The 27,402-nt window shown below is 40.1% G+C and overlaps 1 protein-coding gene across 3 annotated transcripts in view; it reads right to left on the bottom strand.

The window, feature by feature from the left end:
* Positions 1 to 26,512, bottom strand: part of DOCK1 (dedicator of cytokinesis 1) — a 551,011-nt gene extending 524,499 nt beyond the window's left edge. For all 3 annotated transcript variants that reach the window (XM_073354059.2, XM_073354058.2, XM_078853851.1), the window contains exon 1: positions 26,343 to 26,512. In XM_073354059.2, coding sequence (XP_073210160.1) covers positions 26,343 to 26,388 — 46 coding nt within the window. In that variant the 5' untranslated portion in view covers positions 26,389 to 26,512. The remainder of the gene's footprint in view (positions 1 to 26,342) is intronic.
* Positions 26,513 to 27,402: the final 890 nt, after the last annotated feature.

Consider the following 27,402-nt stretch of genomic DNA (forward strand, 5'->3'; position numbering starts at 1 on the left):
CCTGCTGTTAGACATATTTTAACGTACTTAATAGGTCAAAGACCCATCAGAAGTGCTGTCCTTGCACCCTGAAGATGTAAAACATCCCTATTAAACCAGATTAGCTCAAACATTCTGTACTACAAATTATTACTTGGTAAACATAATAATCTGAACAGAGTACTTAGAATGCTGTTGAAGTTCATACATATTAATGTTAATATGATATTTAAACTGTCACTAGCCAAACAGTGATTTGCTAACTACTTTCTACCTTTACATAACAGATCAGATAGCACGTTCAGTAATAACATGCTATTTGTATACCAGTAACCACATCTGTGCTAATTTAAAAAAAAAAGTTACCAGACTAACCAACCACAGAACTAACATATTAACCACAGAAAGATAAAGAAGAAAAGGTTGGATGGAGAGGGATTTCAGCAGTGAGAATTGGTGCAACCTGATGCAAGCTGTTGGACTCTCTATGAGGTTGCTGTCCCTGAGGCTCCATCTTTCATAACAAAAGTGGCTAGGAGGGGTCTGATGTTTTCTCTTCATTGGAAACTTGCACTAGTTTTTATTAAATATGAGCACATGCACACCAGTGTGTGGCCACAATTCAATTTAGCTTAAACCTTTTCCCAGTCAATAAAAGGGGGCTGCACCAGTTTAACCTCACACCTTAGCTAAACCAGTGCAATTTTCCCCATGTAAATAAGACTCATGTAAACAAGGCCAATGTAAACCACCACCACCACAAGCTTCCTCTCCTTGCTGAATAGGAGACAGCACTCTTGTTCTGTTAACTCCTTCTAAAGCCTCTGAGGGTTGTAAGGCAGCAGGAAGAAACTTTAAACATTCCACCAGCAAAAGAAACATTTTAGATTTTCTCCCTTTCTAGAAGGCAGTGTCAGAACTCAGGTGGCTGCTATAGCTTTCTAGTAACATACTGAGACATAGGACCTGGTCAAATGCCCATTCAGGCCTCCCATTAATAGATTAACTTCAGTGGGCATCAGGTCAGACCCATAGCATTCAGCCATACAGACCACAGATTTTAACACTATCCCATTATGGATATGGCTGTATTTTAGAAAATAGAGCATCCAAATGTATCTTCAAGCCACCAAACTAGGGCATGGGGAATTAAATCTATTTAATGGGTCACTGTTTGTTTCTTCACAATCAGCATCAATGTACTGTGAAACTGCAAATGCTGGGTGGTTGGTTGTCCCTTTATATTTCTATACCATACTCCTGATCCTTCTTTCCATCCTTCTCAGTGTGGTATCGTCCCACTGATGGCCTAATAAATGCTGGGGGGCAGAGGAGAGTATTTCCTGCATGTGTGTCTTACAAAGACTGGTCGATGGTTAGCAACAGTTAATACACAATTGTATCTCAGATACTGCTATTTCCTATTCTAAGAACATTTTCCTAAGAGTAGATAACTGGTATCTCTGATACAGCTGTGTAGTAACTCTTAGTAAATGCTGACTTGAAGATAGCCATTGTGCCCCCACTAATTTTCACATCCAGTACAGAAAATTGCAAACATGCTTGAAGGAGAATGTCAAGCTCTTTCACTGGAACTGTGAACAAATCTTGTGCTGGACTAGTTCTAACTTTCACAAGTCACCTTTTCTTTTCAATTCTTTTCTATGTCAAGAAAACCTCACTCACATTCTATGCATTACACATAGAGCTTGACATAGTACGGTACTCAATCTGTTAAACACTTAATTCATTCTTCATCTTCAGTTTGTGAACGTCCATCTCAAGACAAGACTATTAAGGAATCAAAAGGCAATGATAAGACAGACATCTACTGTTGATAATCAAAGTTTCTGTGTCCTGAAAAATCAGCTTACTTTTAATACATAAATCAGCGAGCTTATTTCATGTAATGATTAATGATGAATCATTACTTAACTTCAGGGACCTCATTTTCCTTTTCATTCCGCCTTCGGTTTTATACTTTACATCCAGTGCTGAGAAAAATAAAATGTGTTATCGTCAAATGCAAAAAGTGATTTTGCAACTGTATATTATTTAAATTTTCAAAACGCTTATGAAAAAGGAGTCTTAAAAGCCACAGAAGCCAGCCAATACAAAACTAAAAATTAAAAGTTTAAGAAACTTAAGTGCTATACTGTCCTTCTACAATAACAACTGGCACACTCTTGTTTTTTTTTAATATTAAGGGAGCACCTAAAGAGGTCAATGGCAATACAACTGGGGTCTCCCTCACATTAGATATTGCATAGTAAGAGAGAGAGTCCATGCTCCAGAAAGTTTACAACCTAAATAGAGCAGGCAGAAATAGATGGAAACTAACAAAATGTATCCAAGAATGAAATTCAGTTCTTACTTCCGGCATTTTTTTTTTTTTTTTTAAAAACCTGGCAAACCAATGTCCTCCCTCCTGTCTATTTATATGCTAATTAGCCCCAAATGCCCTCCAATCACCCTCCCCACCCCAATTCAGATTCCCAGATTAAACAAAAATTGATAAGACTTACAGCAGAAAAAAAAATCAGATAATTCAGAAAAAGTTAGAAAACTAGAGATGTTAAGTTTAAAAGACCTGTACCTTCTACAAATAACCTTAAGTCTGTCTCCAACACACTGCACATTGGCCATATGGTAATTTTTCCATCATCTTTTCTTTACCTACTGTGTGCAACACGTAAGGTTGTACCCTCTCTAATTTGTTGTAGACAACCAGGCATTGTATTGCTAGCTACCATTATCTATCCAGTGGGTGAGGTACAAGTGGAAATCTGGTAGTAAATAGGTATTCTTCCTCAGATACACAGAAAGCACTAGGAAGAATAAGAGTTCTAGTGGTCTTTCTATTGTGACCAGAGAAGGGGAACATTTGTCTGTTCTTCTTCTTCTGACTTGACAGTATCAAAGAGGTTCAATGCAAGATAGCGGCTACTGGGGAAATAACAGACATAATATGTGAACAAATTGTGGTCTTTTACCTGTAGCTAGAATGTCAGATGGATCAGGTACAGGTCTTGAGTTAGAATACAGCAGATAAGCAGGATATTAGGTGACAAATTAATAATATTAGGTGACAAATCTGAGGAACTGTCCCAGATTGAGGGGTCATTAAAGGAGGTGTTGAAACAAATTGATAAACTAACCAGTAATAAGTCACAAGGACCCCATGGTATTCACCCAAGAGTTCTGAAGGAACTCAGATATGAAATTTCAGAACTATTAACTGTAGTATGTAACCTATCATTTAAATCAGCTTCTGTACCAAATGACTGGAGGATAGCTAATGTGATGCCAATTTTGAAAAAGAGCTCCAGAGGTGATTCCAGCAATTACAGGCCGGTAAGCCTGACTTCAGTACCAGGCAAATTGGTTGAAACTGTAATAAAGAACAAAATTGTCAGACACATACATGGACATAATTTGTTGGGGAAGAGTCAACATAGCTTTTGTAAAGGGAAATCATGCTAGAATTCTTTGAGGGGGTCAACAAGCATGCAGACAAGGGGGAATCCAGTGGATATAGAGTACTTAGATTTTCAGAAAGCCTTTGACAAGGTCCCTCACCAAAGGCTCTTAAGCAAAGTAAGCTATCATGGGATAAGAGGGAAGGTCCTCTCATGGATTAGTAACTGGTTAAAAGACAGGAAACAAAGGGTTGGAATAAACGGTCAGTTTTCAAAATGGAGAGAGGTAAACAGTGGTGTCCCCCAGGAGTCTGTACAGGGACCAGTCCTATTCAACATATTCATAAATGATCTCGAAAAAGGGGTAAAACAGTGAGGTGGCAAAATTTGCAGATGATACAAAACTACTCAAGACAGTGAAGTCCCAGGCAGACTGCGAAGAGCTACAAAGGGATCTCTCAAAACTGAGTGACGGGGCAACAAAATGGCACATAAAATTCAATATTGATAAATGCAAAGAAATGCACATTGGAAAACATAATCCTAACTATACATATAAAATGATGGGATCTAAATTAGCTGTTACCACTGAAGAAAGATCTTGGAGTCATTGTGGACAGTTCTCTGAAAACATCCACTCAATGTGCAGCGGCAGTCAAAAAAGTGAACAGAATGCTAGGAATCATTAAGAAAGGGATAGATAAGACAGAAAGTATCATATTGCCTCTATATAAATCCATGGTACACCCACACCCGGAATACTGAGTGCAGATGTGGTAGCCCCATCTCAAAAAAGATATATTAGAATTGGAAAAGGTTCAGAAAAGGGCAACAAAAATTATTAGGGATATGGAACGGCTGCCATATGAGGAGAGATTAGAAAGACTGGGACTTTTCAGCTTGGAAAAGAGATGACTAAGACGGGATATGATAGAAATCTATAAAATCACGACTGGTGCGGAGAAAGTAAATAAGGAAGTGTTATTTACTCCTTCTCATAACACAAGAACTAGGAGTCACCAAGTGAAAATTAATAGGCAGCAGGTTTAAAACAAACAAAAGGAAGTATTTCTTCACACAATGCACAGTCAACCTATGGAACTCCTTGCCAGAGGATGTTGTGAAGGCCAAGACCATAACAGGGTTCAAAAAAAGAACTAGATAAATTCATGGAGGATAGGTCCATCAATGGCTATTAGCCAGGATGGACACCATCCCTAGCCTCTGTTTGACAGAAGCTGGGAATGGGTGGCTGGGAATGGATCACTTGATGATTACCTATTCTGTTCACTCCCTATGGGGCACCTTGCTTTGGCCACTGTCGGAAGACAGCATACTGGGCTAGTTGGATCTTTGGTCTGACCCAGTATGGCCATTCTTATGTTATTGGTGTAGCTCATAAAGACAGTATCAGAGCATATGCCTTCAATGTTATGAATTTTGCTTGCATATTAATGTGTCAGATGTAGGACGGTATAGTTGGGAATGGAAATAACAAAATTATAGAAGAAGCTATGAGGTGTACAGATAGAATACAGAATGGGATGGGATGGTCAGGGACACAAAGAGGTAGAGCTAAGACATCACAAACTTCCCCTAAACTTTAATAAGTTATGTTTTAGTCATTTGCTCTCTCTTAATACTAATGCTACAGTATTTTATTCTTTTAATCTGAGATTTAACTAATTTTTACCCAAAAAGTTATTTTTATAACTTTGTTTTCCTATTTTTTCTTCAATTGTATTATGAGAGCACCGGGAGGCCAGCGCACTGTTGTGGTAGACACAGGAAAACATGTAACAGGCAGTCCCTGACCAAAACAGTTTACACTTTGATGTGCAAAAACTTTTTATAGCCCTTGCATGCTGTCTTGGATTGCATAAGGACTGGACTTAAAGAATTTACAAATTCCCTGCAATATTTTAGATAATCAAGGGTCTCAGTGGTAGAAAAGCTTCTTCACATGAGGCCCTCTTCAACTCCATGTGTCCTGGCCTGATCAAATATGGAATGTAAAGTCGTAAGCCTCATGCAGTGACATTGTGCGGACTTTACATACTCATTGTTGTCATGGGTTTAAATAATTAATAAATAATTCAGACATTAAAAACCTCACACTTTGCAAAACAGTCAAAGGCATCAGCTTTTACTGAGGCCACAACTTATCTGTTCTAGAAAGTTCAACTTGTTTTTTGAGATGAGGTGGCCAAAAAGAAAACACACCTCACGTCCCCACAACACAAATCCCAAATTATTGAGAAATTGAACAGGCCCCTTGTAATTAAATAATTTTCTTTCCAATATGCCTAATTTCTTCATCTCATTACTTTCAAGAGACTCTGTTTCTGGCAGAACACCATACAGACACATGAAGTTTAGCACAAGCTGAAAGTGAGTTTGGACAAAGTTAGCGAGGGTGAGTTTGTGCCTCGAAGACATGCTTTAAACAGAAACCTATTGAAAACATTAGGTCATTATGAAGACCTAATAGTATCTCAAAGAACTAATCTAACACAGCAAAGAAGAAAATAGTACCAGGTATACTCAGAATTCACTGCCAAGCAAAGTCATTGTCTGTAGCCTAAACAAATAACTACTGTATTACATTATCAACATTTTATGCATGACTATGGCCAAATATTCATAATCTGTCATCACTCTTTTAGGACTTGCATGCATATTAACTGCAGGAATGCTGCTACTCCTAAGAGTAACATACAGGAACTGCCCGATAGGACCAGACCATTTCATCAAGTTTAAAATCCTGTCAGTCTCCAACAGTGGCCAGTACCGGATGTTTCAGAAGAAGATGCAAGAAAGCCCTGGTGGACAACTATGGAGTATTCAGACTAACAGCCGTGTTAGTCTGTATTCGCAAAAAAAGAAAATGAGTACTTGTGGCACCTTAGAGGCTAACCAATTTATTTGAGCATAAACTTTCGTGAGCTACAGCTCACTTCATCAGATGCCTACTGTGGAAAATACAGAAGATGTTTTTATACACACAAACCATGAAAAAAATGGGTGTTTATCACTACAAAAGGTTTTCTCTCCCCCCACCCTACTCTCCTGCTGGTAATAGCTTATCTAAAGTGATCACTCTCCTTACAATGTGTATGATAATCAAGGTGGGCCATTTCCAGCACAAATCCAGGTTTTCTCCCAACACCCCCCCAAAAACTATGGAGTAGTCTCCACACAGGGAAAACCCTCTGACTGTTAGTGATTGTCTCATGCCCTGAAACAGGATTTATGTCCCTTTAGATGTTTTTAATCCTACCTTATGTAACTGTAGATCATGTAAGTGTCTAATCCTGTTTTGAATCCTTCTATATTCTTGGTCCCAATGACTTGTTATAAGCACAAACTGACAAATTCACCTAAGATGAACAGTTTATAACAATACAGTAAAATGAAGAAATCTTTGGTTCCATCAGAAGGTTTTGGGGTTTCTTTCCCCCCACTCACACTATATGGAGATGACCACATTAGAAATGCCTTTAAATAAACTTTGTTGCCACCTTAGTTGTTGAACTGGTATCTGAGCAGCAGCTTCCCCATTTTCCCATTAGAACATTCCCAGAGCTGTACATTCCGATTTACAGATCCTTATTATCTTCTTCTGTTTTAATCCCTTTTAATGCTTAGTCGTGTCTCACAACCCATTTTACAGAGGTTAACACAGATTGCTCTATTTGCAAGCAAAGCCCGTCGGCAGAAAGTTTCTTGATAAATTTTTGTACGTATCTTTAAATCAAACTCTGATAATTTCTCAAGCAATATTTTCTTACATTGCCAAGCTGCACATTTTGATCATCATTGATGGAATTTTTATTTCATTGGTTTATATGTGTTTGGTGAAATTGCATTTATCTACATTTCCCATTACAAATCTAATCCTTCCAAACCTAATTACAAAAGCCACCTTTAATTACATGATCACACACTGCTTACCAGATACAACATACTGTTTTTCACCTGTAAGGTTGGATACAGTGCTTGAAAAATCCAGTATACCATTAGTTGCAAACTCCAAAGAGGTGTGCATACATACACAATAACTTCTCCAATTATTTTGTGTTGTATGCTTAAATTTGTAGTATGTAAGTACGGTTTCCTTTAGATTTTTATTATGCATGGATTATCTGGCACACAGAGAACAGTCACATGAAACAAAATGCCCAAATATTATTCTAAAGCTGAAAAAATAAACAAAGGTCCAGTCCTTCAGTCAGCCCTTACTGCACGATGGGGTCAGAGAGACAGAATCACAACCCAGCAAGACAACAGCCCCCATTTCAAGGACTACCCTCCTTCGTTAGGGAGATCACCACTGCCTAATCTCAGTGCTTCACTGAAGGAACATCTTTTGTTCCACTTTCCACTGTTTCAAAATCCCACTCTTTGCCTCTGCTGATCTGTGTTTTTGGCCTGAAATGTGACAACCTAATTAAAAATGGTATTGTAATGAATACTCACAAGGGAGTACTGTTTAAGGTTGCAGACACCCTACACTATAATATTTCCTAACTTACAGATGACTAACCACACAGCCTTACTGTTCTAACAAAACTTTATTTAATAGAATATTTTTGTAGCTTTTAGTACGGATTACAGTATTCCCTGAACATACCAAACAAATATAAATCTTCAAGGTGATTATTTGAAATTATTAGTCTACTGGATTCACATGCATGACAGATTTCTCTTTCTTTCTGTCCAATAGATTTTTGAAAGTGTGCAACCTTTTGAGTTGTTCACCATCTGTCTGTTTAAGATCCTATAAACTCAAATATCATGAGCTACTTCCATCTGGCCCAGTGTTTAGACATGTTTCTGTTTCAAAGGCCACTGGAGGAATATTTCTTATATTACCAGCAATTTCCATTTCAGTTTATTTCTAATACACTGCCTTCTCCCCACATTACTTTAAACAAAATCCCAATGAAGCAACTAAACAATTCTTTAACTGATAATACACAACTACAATACCCAACAGATTCACTCCTTACTGCTAGTTCTTTTGCAGTCCCCTTAGACTGATAATATGACCTCCGTCACAGAGAGGCTAAAAGATGCACCTGGGTTACATTCATTGTACTAGGAGATAGAGTTTATCACAAGTGAATGAGCACCTCCGCACCAGCAGCCTAACCTGGATTCTGATCAAGTATGTCTTCAAAAATCAGAAGTTCCTTGATTTGCACAGCATAAAATTACAAAGTGGTGAAGCAGAAAATTTCAACCTGATATGGCAGCAGACGTAGTGATATCTGGTACAAACAGCCACAGAAAATAAGGCCAAGGAGTAAAATCCCACCAATCCCTATGTATTTTGCATCTAACTTGTGCTAGAGTGAGCAATAGATAGGTGTTAGTCAAGAATGGTGTAAAATGCTCCAGAAGCTTGCAGTTTTATTTTGGTACATATTTATACCCGTACCAACCTATTAACTGCTGTATTTCACACGATTCTTTAATCATTGCTTTTAAGACGCATTTAGGCTTTTAGCTAATTTAATAGAAACCTTTTTTTTTTTTTTTTTAAACATACAATCCCCTTTTTCTACATTTTCCACTTAATAAAAGAAAAAAAATGAGAGTCAAAACAGATTCTCAGACATCTTTGCTGTTCCAATGGCCTCTGGTCATATTAAACAATACAAGCCACTGAAACACATTTTGTGAAGTCCATGCTGCAACAATATGACCAGTAGATTACAACAAAGCAGCAGGACCATGAAGGTAAGTATCACAGCTGATAATTATTTTGGTTGTTGATCCATCTGTTTACTTTTTCATATAGATACAGATACATTACACATAATAGCTCTCAACAGCATTATCTTGGCTTTGTTACAAAAATACATAGTGGCAATGCACTTCAACAGATATTTTAAATGTTACTGCTAAAATTGAAATTCTGCAATGACTACTTTTTATATTACCCAAGTTTCTATGCTAAAACAAGAGTTTACTTAATGCACTAATTATATAAACATGGCAAAAATTATATTAGTCCAAAGGAAAATACATTAGACTTTGTTTTTACGATCCTAGTTTAAAAATTATTACTACTTACAGGTTCCAGATTCACCAAATTTTGAACAAGCACTGGTTCAGGTACAATATACTTGAATTTATACATCCCTCCAAGCCGATGTGATTCTAATATCTCTATAGTTATTTTAGGTGGTCATTAGTCTTGAAAAAAGCAACATTTTTATTGCGATATTTAAAAAAATAACCTTTGCACAAACAGCAAAGTAAGAACTAGAGCCAAAAAATATCTTCAAATTAAAAAAAAATCCTTAGCTTTTATGCTGTAAACACTGATGGAATAAAGATGAAGACAAAAGAGCCCTATTAGATTATCCAGTCCATCTTCCTGCCAAAGAAAGAGTATTCTGACAAACAGCAGCCCATAAATCCTGTACAGACTATGACTAGCTGCCATTGTTGCCTTATTCAAAGCGTCAACATTATAACATGTAGAAGTACATAGATAAAACTGATAGACATCTTTAACATAATAAATCCTTTAAATATGGATTAGAACTAGTTCCTCATTTTCATTTCCATTCACTGCTATAAATCATCTATCGTTGATCCTTTAGATAAATTTAAACACATATATACAGGTATTTACAGTATCGATCCGGTAACAGACTCAATGTTATGATTAGGAAACGTGCATCTAATGGTCCACAGCTGATATCGGACAATAGGATCCATAAACACATTTACTTCAGTGAATAAATCTTACAACGTTTGTTGCATTTAAGGTAGGAAGCAGAACAATAGTCCTGCCTAACAGAATGCATTCATTTGACTTTGAATTGCATTCACTTCCCTTTTCCTTTTTCTACCAGCTTTTCCACACACCAAAGCAGATGCTCCACGGCACAGTATTATACCACAAAACTGTTAAATATATATAGCATATAGCCATACCACCTTGAACCATTACTGAATCAGCAGTTCTAAATTAAGCAAGTTTGGGCAAGATCAATATTTGAATAGAAAACAGAAAGATGTTACAGTAAGTGGTATTGGCAAGTCAGTACTCTTCCCTCTGAGTCAATACCAAATCAAAATCCTAGATGAGAACACTATTTTGCTACAGGTTTGGTCTTTTGTATGAGATATAAACCTGAAATTCTGCTTACTAAAGATACATGGAACTTTTTGCAGGAACAGCTGTGTTAAACCAGGTAACCCAGTCAAATTCCAAGTCCTAAACTATTCTGTGGAGGTGCTAAATGCTGTTAAAAAGATGTCATGTTTCACTTCCACAGGCAGATGAATATCAGTAGTAGATAAAGTGATCCACCTAGATAGTCTGTAAAGCTACATGGGATCCTTGATCCTGAAAGGCTTTAAATAAAAAGGTACAGTATTGCATAAAACTTTATAAGAACCTTTTAGGCTAACGATGCATTTGCAATTCAGATATGGAACAGGGTCTTTTGCTGAAATAGCATAGCATAGTCACAATGCAATTATTTACACTGCAGGACAACCTCACTGAGATTTGCAATCATCACCAAATTGAAACTACACAGGAATGGCTTCGATAAGGAGAAATAGGTGATGTAGTCCCGTTAGAATTATCAATGATGATTTATTAGCCTCAGGAGCCTCTAGCACAAGGCCGGCACAAGAAAGGTGAATGGTCAAGACCTCTCTAAGCTCTCAATACTGGAGCTAAGTAGCCAAAATATTTTGATTAAGAAATTAGCACTATTCAAATTGATATGACACATTAAACGGATTAAAACTAGCTAATTAATAGATCTCAGAATGTAGTTGTTAAGGGGGAATCTCAGTAAGCAAGAGTGATTTTAGGGATATTCATTATGGATCAGTTCTCAGTTCAGTGCTACTCAGTAATTTTATCAGTGACTGGGAAAAAAAAATTTATTATATATAAAACCATTGATCAAGTTTGCATATGGCACAAAGGTTGGCAAGGTGGTAAACAATGTTGAGGGCAATTTACTGAGAGAGAGAGAGAGAGAGAAAGATCTGGACTGCTTAGTAAGCTGAGCATAATCAATCATGTGTTTTTATACATTTAGAAACAAAAAGTGTTGACATATAATTCATATTTTCAGCTTGTGATACCTTACCTTCCAGTCACATGTTGCCAATAAGATTGTAGTACTATAATGGGCCCCCAGAGCAAGTACTAAAGAAAACGATCATTTTCAGACTCTGAAAACAGGACTCCATCAGAACATATAGGTTAAAGTGTAAAATCAATAATACAATTAATGTCTTCAAGACAGTATATATTTCTTTACTGTCTTTAGAGAAGAAAAGTTGATAAATTCTACAGCTGAAAATGCTGATATCGGCTATTGTTTATTACACAACGCTCAGTAGTGCAATACAGGATTTCTTTCACTGGATAGAAAAAAGGTGTGTTTAAGAATTAATTGTACTCTTCAAACTTTTTAAGTTCTGCATGATGTAATTATTACTGGAACATTTTTTAAATCTAATTCTACAAGTGAACAAACATCCTATTATATGAAAATCAAACTGTCCTCATAACTAAAACAACTCTACCGTGAACTTTAAGTAATTCTAAAATAATTTGCAAGTCTTATCAGAGGACTAGCAATTCAATGGGAATGAAATTCTGCATTAATTCTGGCAAAAGGCTCCAACTGTCAATTAGTTGACAATTGACAATTTGTCAATTAGGCAATTTAGAAAGGTAACGGTAGGAAATCTGAAGCTCCTCTTTTGCAAACTCTTGATCTTTCAGTCTACAAAATCCTTAAAGCCTCTGCTCTAGCCATTCAGTTTAGGATCTACCTGTACAGGAAGCAGTCCTGGCCAAGATGAAGAAAGAAGAGTCAATCTTGGGGGTGGAAAAGAACTGAGGTGTTCATTTGCACCTGGTATAGCTTTTGAATAACTGTGCTGATAGACCCCTGCTTCTGGGATGGGGTAATTCAAATCCACCATTGTCTCCAGAAATTCTAGCATAATGAGGACTGGTTGCCTTTCTTCCTTTGTTTAATCTTGAGAAGGCCCTGAGTTAAGGACAGCCATGAAGAAGAGTTCTGGCAACAGTAGAAAGATATGCTAAGTCATCAACCTTATTTTTAGGCCTCTGCTGATGACTGGAAAAGGGTTGTAGCTGCTGATCAACTCTTCAAATGAGGAAGGCTGTTGGACCTCTCTGCTGCTAATAGGACTTCATTTCTTGTGATAAGTTGTGTGTGGGAACCAAGAAGGTTTTGAGGAGACTGAGTGCTATTCAGAAAACGTGAAGGACCCAGGACAACTTGCAACCACCAGACCACGGGCCGCTATGATCCTACAGCAGGAGACAGGGTGAGAGAAGAGGAATGAGTGCAGTCTGGATCTCCTCTGAGGACTTAGGCCTGAAGCTTTGGGCCAAAACAGGTGGGGGGGGGGGGCAGGATCTTCAGAGTCAAAAGGCTGCTCACATGTAAAGTCACCGGGAGTTTCAAGCCAGGTGAGAGGTGGTGCTGCCACTGGAGACAGAATGCCTGGCTGATCCCTTAGAAGAGCAATCAGGAGCAGAAGAAGGGATTGAGAACCAGAAGCTTTCTCCCTCCCCAGCATGTCGGACACATGGAGCCAGCCACAGAAGAAGTCTAGAGAGGGTTGAGAGAAAAGTACCATCCTGGGCATTTCCTTTCCTTTTAACTGGCCTGTTGCATTATCTTGTAGCTAAGCTCAGTCTCATTTGAAAGGAGCTAAAGTGGATGTTGGGAATACCTACAAATCCAGGCCCTGCTTTAAACTGTCCAAAAAGCTCCTCAGACATCTGTGACCACTGCTGTTGCTCAGTGGGAGAGGGAGTCTAGGTGCTTGGAGCTCAGTGGCCATGCAGGACCGTTTAATTGGAGCACTTGGTCCCAATTCAACCACCAACAGTGCTAAAGCAGAGAATTCTTAAGTTCCCTTGAAATCCTATAGACTGACCCTCTCGCTAGCAGTACTGCTGCTAAGCTGGAGAAGAAAAGGCAAAAACATCTTTCTTGAAATGAGGATCCATGAAGAAAGCCCTGAAAAAGGGAAAAGAAGACTGTCTTGCACAGGTTACTGAGCTTCATGTGGCTATAACACAAAAGTGTGCTAGCAGACAATCAACCTTTAAAGATATGGTCAGGAGAATTTTTCCCCCTCTACCTCTGAGGCATGGAACAAAAGCAAAGGACTACTGGATGGTACCCATTAGGGATGCAAAATGTTAACCGGTTAATCAGTAAGCATTAGGCTTACTGTTAACCGACCTTAACCATTACCCTGGCGGTCCTGCACCAGGACCAGAGCCAGAGCAGCCCCGGTCGCCCCAGCAGGACCCCAGCCCCGCCACACCAGGCCGGCCCATAGGCCCCAGCCCCCCGCCACCCCAGGCCAGCCAGAGGGACCCCAGCCCCCTGCCGCCCTGCACCAGGCCAGCCAAAGGGACCTCGGTTAACAGTTAACCAGTTAAACGATATAATTTTAATCCTTTAACTGGTTAACTTTTTTAACTAATATTTACATACCTAGTACCCAGAATGGAAAAGGCCTTTTCAGCATGAACTAGGACAGCATTTTTTTAAACCACAACAGTTTTAATAATTGATTTAAACCTTTTTTTAATCACTGATTTAAATCAGACTGAGGCTTTGTAAAATTAATTTGAAAATCTCTGCTACTGCAACTTTAGATTAAAGTTTATAGTGAATTAAATTACAAATATTGTTTTTTAAGTGCAACTACTGGCATTAGATACTCTACAGTTTTTACAAAAATTCTAGAGGCAAAAAATACAATATTGAAAATTCAGGCCCTAATCCCGCAAACACTGAAGCAGATATATAACTTTAAGCATATACGCATGTTCCTGAAGTTAAGCAAGCACTACAGCATCAGGGGCTAACATGATATTTTTTATTAAAAAAATCTTAGTCCTTGTCTTTACTAAGAAAGAAGGTATGTTCTTAACTCAAGGTAAAATCCTAAGGAAGACAAGGCAGTTTATAGTTTTCAAATTGAAGAGTAGATCAACTTGCTAACTCACATGAAAATTAGAAACTGCCTTGTTGTCCTTAGGATTTTTACCTTGAGTTAGCTAACTCAGTTTGAAAAACGCACCTTTTTTCTAGTGAAGACACAGGCAATGAGCCTAAGTCCCAGCGAATGCAAACACCAATGGAGGAGTATAGTTTGGCTCAAGTACTTAATCTTTCTCAACTTGTAGAAGTTCAAATGTTGAAAATGGTGTTGGTCACAAATACGGCACAGACTATTTGCTTTTCAATTTTGTGTGTTTTGTTCTCACAGAAAGGACGTTAATGAGAGCCTGGCCTTGCTTTTTTCTAACACAAATAAGCATAATAAGTGTGAAAATTCTTGATTAAAAACAAACCATAAAATCTGAAATTATACTAACAATTGCGAAACTTAAAAAAAAATATTATATATATATATATATAAAAATAAAAGGTCCACTTCAGCTATTTAAGACTATAAAATGGGGACAAAGTAAAGAACTAGCAACATAGAAATAAAAACGCGATTTAAATAGAAAAATAAATTCTTAAGTCACGATTTTTATCTACCATGATATGAAGCGCTTTACATGTCAAATAATTTACACCAAGAAAACAAGCCACACAGTCCGGAATGGGGTCAGATTAGACAGAGGGATGGTCAGCATTGTAAATTGCCTGCATAGGACGGTATTTCCTATATTCAGAGAAACTAGTTGCCACTGTCACCCCTAGACCAAACAAAATCCTCCATAGAAGCCCCAGGAAAGATAGAATCATAGAATATCAGGGTTGGAAGGGACCTCAGGAGGTCATCTCGTCCAACCCCCTGCTCAAAAGCAGGACCAATCCCCAATTAAATCATCCCAGCCAGGGCTTTGTCAAGCCTGACCTTAAAAACTTCTAAGGAAGGAGATTCCACCTCCTCCCTAGGCAACGCATTCCAGTGTTTCACCACCCTCCTAGCGAAAAAGTTTTTTTCCTAATATCCAACCTAAACCTCCCCCACTGCAACTTGAGACCATTACTCCTTGTCCTGTCCTCTTCTACCACTGAGAATAGTCTAGAACCATCCTCCCTGGAACCACCTCTCAGGTAGTTGAAGGCAGCTATCAAATCCCCCCTCATTCTTCTCTTCTGCAGACTAAACAAGCCCAGTTCCCTCAGCCTCTCCTCATAAGTCATGTGCTCCAGACCCCTAATCATTTTTGTTGCCCTTCGCTGGACTCTTTCCAATTTATCCACATCCTTCTTGTAGTGTGGGGCCCAAAACTGGACACAGTACTCCAGATGAGGCCTCACCAATGTCGAATAGAGGGGAACGATCACGTCCCTCAATCTGCTGGCAATGCCCCTACTTATACATCCCAAAATGCCATTGGCCTTCTTGGCAACAAGGGCACACTGCTGACTCATATCCAGCTTCTCGTCCACTGTCACCCCTAGGTCACACAATGTAGTTCAACCACCAAGCAAGCATTTTATGAAAGCTAATTTAATAGATATTTTAAAACATTCCTTAAAACTCTCTCAAACATATCAGATCTAACTCCATCTAAGAGACACTCAGATAAGTTTGTATACTATAATAAAGGGGAGGACATACATAACTGACACCTTGGCACTGGAGAATCAGAAGCTATTGACATTAATATTTATGAAAAATATATCACTGTATTACAATGGAAATTCCCCTCTCTCAGCTCTCAGGGAACAGCTACACCAGACACAAATCAAAATATCAGAAGAAATCAGATTGCTTCCTTTAAAATTCCAGTCACATCTTTTATGAAACTAAGTTTGTAAGTACATTTGTCTTTTTTGTTTCTCTTTTTTAATTTAAGAGTGAATTATACTGTAACTGTAACTCCTGAGACGGGCTGAGCACTCCCCTTCAATGTGATTCTCAACAGCTCAGCTCCTTTCATGACTTGTCCCAAGCAGAGGAAATTCTGAAATGTAATCATGATCACCTGGTCCATAACACATTTACATCAACGGAAAGATCCTCATTGGCTTCAGGAGGCTTATTTACTTGTTGAAATGTAGTGCACAATTTTGCATAAAGCTATCAGGAATTAAACTATTAGTACTTTTTCCTACTGCAGTCTCACAAAATAATTACATATATGAAAGGACTTAAAAAAACCAAGTCTTCTTTATTATTATTATTTAAACAGTAAACAGGTTTAGACTAATATCACAAGCCAAGTTTACAATAATTATTTTTAAAATTTCTCTAGGAGCACCTCTTAAGATACACATCTCATTTTCTTGAGAGTCCCAAGAGAACAGCAGTAATGCAGTGTTGCTTTAGCACAGCACAAACAATAAAAAGCAGGCGACTCAAGATAATCTAACAAAAAGCACAGTGAGCAGTTGTAATTTCAATAAGTTATTTAAACCAGGAAACTCCAAATTAAGCCTGGCACAATGTCCTTGACTCACCTCAGACATTACTAGCACACACAGACACAGTACCATGAGAAGGAAAATGTCAGCCTTAAGATACCTAGGCTTCTATCCATATTGCATTTTTAACACTGAATACTTTAATACTGAATATTGTGTATTTTAATATCTTTCATGACTTGTGGCCAGGTTCCCCACCAGCAGAAGTTTAACTATCCTATCTGACCTGTCAGAGAACTAACCTGCATTTCTGGGAGGAGGGATTCACTGTAATACATTATGAACCTTTTCTTCTTGGCGTAATTCTCAGAACCCATGAATGTAAAATCAACAGCTCTACAACTCAAAACTATGAGGAGAGTCCCCATATGCTGCCAGTCAAAGCCCTCCATATACTATCCTAGGTGTCAGTCAAAGCCCCAAACCTTATACTAACAATCTTTCTCCTTCTGTCTCTAATGGGAAGGTTTGACTCAGTGAAGTGAGCTGGCCTGCAGAGGTTCCCATGCTTTTGGGGAGTCCTGCTTTGTCACCACCCACTCCCATGCCATATCCTTACACCTATTTTGTAGAACTAATGCAAACACCCAACCATTCTCCCAGTTGCCAAAAGCTTCTGTATTGTGATCAAAGTAGGCAATTAAAACCTTTTGATCACTCACACAACCAACTGCCTCATAGTTAGCTCCCTCCCTCTGTTACTAAAATGTTCCCACATACTCCTCACCACACACATCCCTGACCCAGTTAGCTGCTACAATTTACCACCCCTGAAATCTGCCCAAGGCCCATACTGTCTTATTTCCTGCGGAACCTTGTAAAACCTAAGACCAGCCCCATCAGCAAGTTTAACAAGATGTCACCAATGACTGGCAACTTGAAGAGATGCTCATATCAGAGGTTTGCAGGAAGTCACACTTGTAGCTTTTGTTGGATAAAATGAGACCTAGTCATGTATGTGCACAAGACATAAGCCAATATGCTGCTCAGAGCTAACAGCTAGTATCCCTTACCTCAAGTAAAAGTATTTTTAGGGCCAAAGAGAGAGAGTTCTTTTACCCAGGTCACATAAACATGGTATAGCAGAAAAGGCTAGTGCTTGTACACATCTGGCCACAAACTTAGATCAAAAATACCATGCCAAGAAAATGATTTGGCATAATTTATTAGTCCAACAATTACAGAGCTAACGGATACCACCTGGTGAAACCCTACCTAGCTATATGCTCACACCAGTATTTGGAATATGGCTTGCCACAATTAGAGAACCTTCCTTCATCATCCTCTTGCTCCTTGAATTAAGAAAATGGCCAATTTATCCAAAGCCAAGAGCAGAGCAATAAGGGTGAGATTTTATGGAACCACAGCAGCAGCAGAACTATCCATGCCTTTAAACTGTTAGCCATTCAGAGCAGCATGCCAAAGAACAACCAGAGACATGAAAGGTAGTGCAATTTGAAGGTATAAGCACAGGATTGGGAGGTAGGAGGCCCTGTGCCTTGATCAAGATACTTAGTCTTTCCACCTGTTTTCCCCCATTTGTAAAATGGAGATAATGATCCACCTATCTCAATATTGTCAGGATTAAATATCTGCAGGGCCATCCTAGGTGTTTTGTAGCCCAAAGCAGAAAATGTTTTCAGTTCCCCCACACACACCCACAAAAGCGCACACACAAAAAACTAAACATGAGGATTTGGCACTCCCAAATGAAGGCACCCAGGACAGCTGCCCTGCTCATCAGCCCCTAACACCAGCCCTGAATATCTGTACGGTGCTTTGAACACACAACCATTACACAAATGCTCAGTATTACATTTAACCATGTCTAAGGCAAAATAAATCACCAGCATGACTGGCACTGTCTCTGCACCTTACCCCAGTTTAAAGTCCAGCCGGAAAGGGTCCAGAATATTAGCAGAGGTCCAGTGTACCTGGAGAGTCTCTTCACTAGCTTTTCTATGAAGTATAAGTTGGGACCATAATGACATATCTACACAGCACACTACCTCCGAGCTCTGACTCGGATTTAAGACCAACACCACCCCCCATTCGTCCACACAGAAATTGGCCTGACTCAGGTCAGGAACCCCTCTGGACTCAGACCCATGGACCATGCTAGGGGATGCATCAGAATCCAAGTCCCACTGTGATGTGGATCAAAGCCCAGGTATTCTGCACTGTGGGTGCAACTCCAGTCTGAGTCACACACAGATCTAGTGGAGAGTCCACCAATACTATCCCATGATCCCCTGAGGCCGTGTTTCCCACTCCTTCCATCTAGATACTTTCCAGGAACCAGAAGGAACCTCTTTGTTCAAATGCAGCTGCTTGACGTTTAACCCTTCATTTCTACGTGGACCACTCAACTGGAAACACAGGCCAGCACTAACAAGTTATCCAGCATCAAGCACGTGGCTAGATGGCCAGAGGAATGCAACCAGATTCAGTTTAAACTCTGGTGCGATGTTTGACTTTAGCGAAAACAAAAGAAATGATCATATCTACAAAGCTATATCTGAGCGGCTGACAGCAGAGCGAAGCAAAGAGCAAATAAAGAGGCTGAAAACATACTACTGCAAATTGAAAGACTCTAACAGCACCTCTGAGCCCACAGTAGTGCACAGCAATCTGATGACCAGAGATGGCACATGTAAAATGTACCAAAAAGCCCAAGGAAAATAGAGGGACAAAGGACATCTAGAAATAGTTTGCCGTGTCATCTGTTCATATGCATCTTTTACTGATTGGCACTGAGTTTGGTTATTGTGTTGTATGTTTTGATGTCAGCTGGCCTGCTTTGCTGGTTTTTTACATTGCCATGTAAATACATGTGTAAAATAAAGTGTTGAATTTGCATACAAGACTACAATAAGCATTATACATTAAACATTATATCTAATGTTAAAAATGGCACAAACTTTAACAAATGTTATCAGCCCATTCTCAAGAAATTTCATAATAGAAGTTTTAAAACTGTTATCACAGTAATCCATAAACTGTAACTTTAAGTACATGGCCAATATTTACAAAATGCATAACATACCTTTACATTTCATGAAAGGGTTTACAAAATTCATAATACCAATATGTTTTTAAAAACCCCAAAGCTGCCTCACACCCATACACAGCACAACTTCAAATACCATTTAATTCCCCCTCAGGCATGGGACTGCACAAACCCATTATGAGGGTGCATAAAGCATCCCTGATTTCTGTTAAGTGTCTGGATCCAGCACCATTCATGACAAGTGCATTGTTTGACTGTGTTTACCCATTCAGAAATCCAGAAATATCTTGAATCCACTCCTGGCAAAAAGATTCACTCTTCTCCTTACAGACATTGTGCAGGACACAGTAATGCAGACTATATTGACAACATGGTTTCCAAATGGCTTTGAAGGCAGCATCAACAGGATTTCACTCTGCCAAATGCACATTCTACCATCATCCTATAGCCACTGAGTGAGTAGATGAACCTTCTTTCGCCAGGTCCTCTGAAATCAGGGTACTCATAAGATGACAGCAGGGAATAAGAAGCGTCCCCTATAACAACAGTGGGGACAGTGAGTCCATTTATAACAATGCCATTCGGTAGGGATAATATTCCTGCTTACCCATAATACCGAAGTCCTGATCTCTGGAACACCCTGACATCATGTTCCTTACCAGTGTATCCCACATTTAGTGTCCATGAATCTGGCCCTGTGGTCAACCAGGCCCTGCATGTTGGAGCCCTTTACAGTTTAGGTACTCCTGTGCTCCTTGCAGTGAGCAAACTATAGGCGCAGGAGTTCCACCAATGGCCCAGGCCCAGTTTGCAACGCCGGTTCTCTCAAAGCCAGCAATTATTTCAAGAACATTGTAATGCCCACTACCTTTGGGTACATAGAATCCTGATCACAAACCTCTGCCACAACAAGCCCCACAGTTGATTTGCCAATTCCAAACTGGTTAGCCCTGTACCTGCAGCAGATGGGGGTGGTCAGCTTCCATATGGCTATAGTGATACATTTCTGGACTGGCATGGCCTCTCTCATATAGGTATCGTGGCACTGGAGGGTAGGGGCAAACTGATCACAAACCTCCAAGAACATCTGCTTCTTCATGCAAAAGTTCTGGTCATCCCAGGTCCACATAGTGATGTGAACCCATCAGTCTGGAGCCCTGCTCTAGAAACACTGATCTACATAGTGGGAGTCTGCAGCTAAGGCAATGGGCATGGGCAGCATCAGCTTGGTCATAGCTAGCATGTCAGTACGTCCTGCTGAGAGGTGCCTTCAGCAAGTCAAAAACTACCAACAAAATGTCCACCAGCATCTTGCAGATGCTCCACGTGGTTCCGGAAATAGGATTAACAGTATGAGATGCAATTCTTCCACCAGGTTGGGATCCATGTTAGTAGCTCCAGCTGCTGCGAGCATATGGTCACAAAAAGTCTCAGCTGGATGCGATGGGTGGTTAAAACCACCCCACAACACTTCTGGTCAACTCCAGCAGGACATTCAGACAAGTTCTCCCACAACCCAATGAATCAACACTACAGCAGATGAGGGCACTAGGAAGCCTGGGATATGACAGTATATGCCCAAAGAAGATGAAGTACTGACTCAGATCTGTGTAGTCCAGAAGGGACACACCAGCATAGTTCTGAGGCTCAGGTTTTAACACATAGTGGATGCTGAAGCCCAGGCTTGGAAACACTGAGTCTGTGAGACTCACGCCTGCAGATTCAGATTTACTATATTTTGTAGACTTATCTTGAGTCTTCTAAGACAGCTCACCACACTTAGCTCCTCTTCTTGACATGCATGAGGGCGAGCTCAGACCAGGACAAAAGAGCACAAAAATTACAGTGCCTACTTAAGGCAAGTCTGTGGTGGACTGTGTAGGTGTGTCTCATGATCACTTGTGACAATACCACAGCAGATAAGATAGACATGGAATCTCTGGACCCCTGTAAACCACTTCCACTACTGTGTGCAGAATGCTGTATATCCACCTGGCTGGCCTGCCTATCTGCCTCTTGCTGGCCCCGCAGGGTTTGCTGTATTTCAGTAGTGTTATAGGTATAATCTTTGTGAAAAGTTTTGAGATGAGTGCCAAAATATAAAATTAAGTTATTACATGTGGAGTGAGAGTGAGGGAAGATAACCTCATTAAACTGTAGGATTACTGATCATAACAGGGGCTTAAATTATGCTCTGTGTTAATCCAATAATGATGTTCAGTCTGCTAAGAGACAACACATTCCCCCACACCCATTCCTGGGCTGACCTCCCCCAGTATGAAGTGCTGTATTCCTGAAGAAAATGAAGCTGAGTCACACTTACAACTGCATTCTGTGATAATATTTATAAACTGCATTACAACGCCTTTCATTTAGAGGGAGCAATTTTAGTTTGTACATGCATGGGATATTCAGGATGGTTTATAAATCCCACATCAAAAGATTAAGTTAGTAGTGAGGAAACACCATTTCTGGGACATTATATCATACTATAGTATCATACGGACACCACTACCCATGAGTACAGATACAGAGAATAAATTATTGAGATACATATCAACATACCAGTAAATTTTTTGAACTTGATATATTAAAAACACTAGTCACGTACAGAAGCATACAGCTCAAAGGAAAGAAAATACTTTCCTGAGCTCCTATGACTGCAACAGAAGTAACAAACAACAACAAAATGTAAGGAGCATTATAATCCTACCACTATTGATGGCTACTCCTGCTTAAGGGTAGCACATATGAGATAAGGGTGAGAGGGTTAAACATTAATTTAATATACATCACTAAGAGTCAACTGCAGTTGGATTAACAATCCCACTGATGAAGCGATAGATGTTCCTGTTTTACTCTCAAATCGTCAGATCATATTGTTCCACAGTCAATGTTATTAACAGCATTTTCCAAAACAGAGCATGGCAAGTAGTTAGGCTGTTAAAAGGAATTTTTGCTTCTTTGATGGAAAGAGGCAACTGAATTAGAAAACTCAGAATAACTACACTTCATCCATCATTTTCCACAATAATTCCATCAAGATCTCCCAGATGTCAGAGGCTACACCATACGGGTAGAAATAAAGAACACTCAACTAAGTTTAGAAAGGAAAAAGAGAGCGAGAGGGAGAGAGAGAGAGTTAGAAGAGATGGAAAAGAGGCAAAGAAGCAAAGGGAAGCTGTGAGAAGAAAGATGTTTCAAGACTCTTTTTACATCTTAGATTTTTAATGTACTTAATGCCAGTCAGTCGAGCCACTTTCATCAAAGAAATCTCAGTGGGAACACTTTATTACGAACCTTTTAACTACCTTTTCTTTGCACATAATTTTGGTAAAAAAAATAGGATGTTCATTTACATCACATTGATTTTTCAATAAACACATGCATATTTAAATGGGAAGCTATCTCCTCTCTTTATGAAAATGTTCATTTAAATAGCATACTCCTATTAATCAAGAATATTTCTTACTGATACAGAATTGATATGCACAAACACTTTTTAAACCATTTCAGAAGTTTTAGGTTTCCCAAAAACATTAAATCTGGCAAGACACAGAAGACTCCTAGTTTAATATACAAAGACATGAAAAACACATGTAACCAAATTGAATATATTAATCATCCTTAGAAGGAAATTCAGTGATGCAGAAAAAAGGATATTCATCCTAAATCTGTTTTGAGAGCCAGATTTTAACAGTACAGTGCAAGCAAATGTAAATGTCTATGTTCACGTAGCATCAAATCTAATTTTCCTTCACAGCAACAATACATCTCTTTTCAACTCCTACACCCTTGAAATTCATTAGAGAATTTCCATAATGTAGCTAGTGATCACCACTCACAGCTAATATGGGGGGGAGCCCCAGGAAGCTGTTATACCAAATAAAAGAATGAGGTTTTTCTAAGATCTTATATTTAGAATTTAGAAACTTATATTTAGAATTAAGAAATATATAGATACTGCACCATTCTGCTACAGACTCTGAACCTATTTTTAAAGAGAGAAAACACTGATTCAACACTAGTACGGCAGCCAGTTCCAAAATACTTCTGTCTCTTATAAACATCAAAAGCAGTATTCCAATTTTAATTCAGTGAAGTCTAGATCTCTAAAATGTGATAGTTTCCCCACAATGGATACCCAGATTTAGTGAAAGAACTTAATTTACTCCTCTAATCTTTACCCTCTATTCCACCGCATCCCCAAAGTAAGAGACATCACTTTGGCTCCTGGAAAGCAAGCTCTCCAGATTCCTCTTCCAATTTTTAGCCTCTTAGCAGTGGTCCTAGATCTTAGTATTCCAAAAGCCAAGATATGAAGCTTGCAGTTCAAACTTTAATCCACTTCCCAAGTAGCCCACTAGATCACTAAACACCTCCATATTTACTAGATTTTACATATACTCAACCATTACGACTTTTCCAGTTAAACAGACAAGCATCTGTCTTTTAAACTTTCAGTTAACTGGATTTCACTATATATTAGCAACAATTGAATTAACTGTCTGTTCTTTACCATCAAACTTCCCAGCTGCACCTTGGTGATACTGGAGAAGAGACAGAAAAACAGAACTACACATTGCTGTACTTGTGAAAGACCTTACATAAAATCCATACGTGAATATAAACAAGTAGCTTTATAGCATCCCCTTTAATTCATCCCATCATGCCTAAAAAAGTTACAGAATATACAGAGGTGAATCTGTATAAAATGTGATCTGAAATACTGTATTTAGATACATTTGGGATGAGTTACTGATCCACTAGTAGCCTTAATTTTTAAATTTCCTTTTTTATTTCCTTACAATTGAAGTTGTGTCTTACACATAAAACATTGCTCCATTTACTATCTAGTTAGTAAGGGTCTAACACAAAGACGTGAAATTTTAAAAGCTATGCACTACCAAAAACAAACCCCTAAAGTTCACTATACTCCTCCCAGTCTCAGAACTTCCTTCTCCATTAGGTACAGTGGTTCTTCAAGTAAAAAAAAAAAAAAAAGGTTTAGGCACTGAACCAGATGAAATAAAATTCATTTTCATATTTGCAAGCAATATTGCTAAGAGAATCAACAAATTGAAAAAAATGGCTCTCACATTAACATTTCCAAATGGAATACCATATTTTATATTTCCTTCCTCATGAGAAACACTCTTACGTATGCAGGTAAGATATAGTCTGCTCCCTTCTACTCATAGCAAATGTTTTTGATTAAATGGTCCACCTTGAAATTCAGGAAGTTTCTGGTCATCTAAACATTCTGCCAAGACACTGACTTTATTATGGAGACTTTTTAATTAAAAGCCAGCTGTAGTTCCTCTCTCATTTAAGAGAGACAGAAGAAGTGAAGATAGAAATTGAGAAATATCTAAAAGTGTTTTCTGCAGAATAGGGTGCCCTTTTCTCCCTCTAACCCCGAACCTTGCTTCTCTTTATGTGTAACAGCAAAGTTAGCCAGCGCTCAGTGTTGTCAAAACGTTCATTTGTGCAGGGTAGGCACTACAATTCACTTACTGAATATTCATGAATGGTCTCCCAAGGGAGAGGAACTGAGTCAAGTAAACACCCTCTAAAATGTCTGGAATCAGTTCTGGAATTTTACATTTTATTCAGCTATGAGCAGTAGAGAGCTATTTTAATAAATCTGAAATAAACTGTGTAACAATTGTGTCCCATCTAAAATGGAGCCAAAAAAAAAGTGACAGGGCAATAACCCCTAACAGCCTTGTTTGCCGTGACCACTGAAATATACCCTCTCCCAGGTTTCCCAACCAAGCATTTAAGAAATTCAAAGCAGCAAATCCAAAGGGGGTAACAAACCCATAATACACCGATAACAACACCTGCACTCACAGTGCAGGAGTCAAAACCCGCTGCAACTAGGCTGCCTAAATAAAGGAAAAATTGACTCAGTGAACGAGAATCGGCTACAGAGAGGCTCATCCTAGGTCAAAGACGACACAATCAAAACCAGGCTTGTCCCGTGGAGGGACAGAACTTTACAGATTTTTTTAAGGAGGGTGGTAATAATGCCCAGCCAGCAACTTGCCAGCACGGCAGTGCAAGCCAATCCCGAGGAGAAAATGCGGTTTCCAATGTGAGTTTCAGAGAGGCGGCGGCGGCTCCCCATTCCCACCCCCGCCACGCCAGGCCTTTGCCGAGGGAATAGGCGCGCCCGCCCGCCACCTCCTGCCGGTTTAGTGCCAAGGGCTGAAGCAGCCACGAGCTCCGGCGCAGGGCAATCCCACCGGCAGAGCTCGCCCCGGCGCCAATGCGGACAATAAGCCCCCGGCAAGGAAATAAAGGGAGAAAAGGCTGCAGCCCGCGGGGAGAGGCCGGGAGCAGGAAATGCTCCAGCAGAGGAGTTGTGCGGGGTGGAGGCGGCGCCGACTCCGGGCTTTCCCAGGAAAGGAACAAACTTGTGCAAAGTTTGAGCCTCGCAAATAAAGCGCAACAAGCGGGACCCCGGGGGAGCGGAGGAGAGGGCCTCACCCACGCCGTATTTCTCCTCCCTCTTGGTGGGCACCCAGCGAGTCATGGCGCTGGGGGAGGCTCTCAGCCACTCAGGCGCTGGGGAGCCGCGACGGCAGCCGCCGAACCGGGATGGGATGCGGGGACTCTGCTCCTAAGCCGCCATTTTCCAGCCGCGGGACGGGAAAAGTTTGCTCCTGCGGATGGAGAAGTCATGTGGTGCGGGCGGAGTCAGCACTGGGAGTCCCAGCCCCCTGCAAGCCCGGCTGGAGCAGCCACTGCCTGCTAGGCGGCCGCGGAGATTGCCCCGGCAAGGGTGAGAGCGGCTCCCCAAGGGCCTGGCAGCGCGATCGCCCAGGCCACCACAAACCAGCCTGCCCCTGCCCCAAGAAACCAGCCTCCCACTGCTGCCCCTGCCCCAAGAAACCAGCCTCCCACTGCTGCCCCAGCCCCAACCAGTCTGCCCTAAAAACCAGCTTCCCACTGCTGCCCCTGCCCCAAGAAACCAGCTTCCCACTGCTGCCCCTGCCCCAAGAAACCAGCCTCCCACTGCTGCCCTGGCCCAAACCAGCCTCCCCCAAGAAACCAGCCCTGCATTGATGCCCCTGCCCAAAACCAAAGCAATCTGTTTTCAGACAACCAGCCTGCCTGCCCCTGCCCAAATGCACCTGCTCCAAGAAACCAATTTGCTGCCTCTGCCCAAACAACACTGTCACCAAGAAACCAGAAAAAAGAGAAACCAGATCTACCTCAATCTTTCCAATTTTTGCCCTCTCCCCCCCATTAGTACCATCAGAAACGGAACAAGCCTAGCTACTGTACCAACAAAAAAAAAAATCTGAGTTCCCATTTCGCTTGGAGGATGAGCACCGCATAAGCTCACCACAGGTGTATGCTGGTTCCAGACAAATTTTGGCCTGAATCCCCCAAATTATAAGCCTAAATAAAGAACAAGTCTAGCTGCTCCTGTTACACCAATACATTCTGGACCCTGGCATATCCAAGTGCATGAGAGCCACAAACAGGAATTATTTTGGAGAACTTCTCCAGCCCGTGGTTTATATAGGAGGTCAGACTAGAT

Source organism: Lepidochelys kempii, chromosome 7 (genome assembly GCF_965140285.1).
Source record: "Lepidochelys kempii isolate rLepKem1 chromosome 7, rLepKem1.hap1, whole genome shotgun sequence".
Lineage (NCBI taxonomy): Eukaryota > Metazoa > Chordata > Testudines > Cheloniidae > Lepidochelys > Lepidochelys kempii.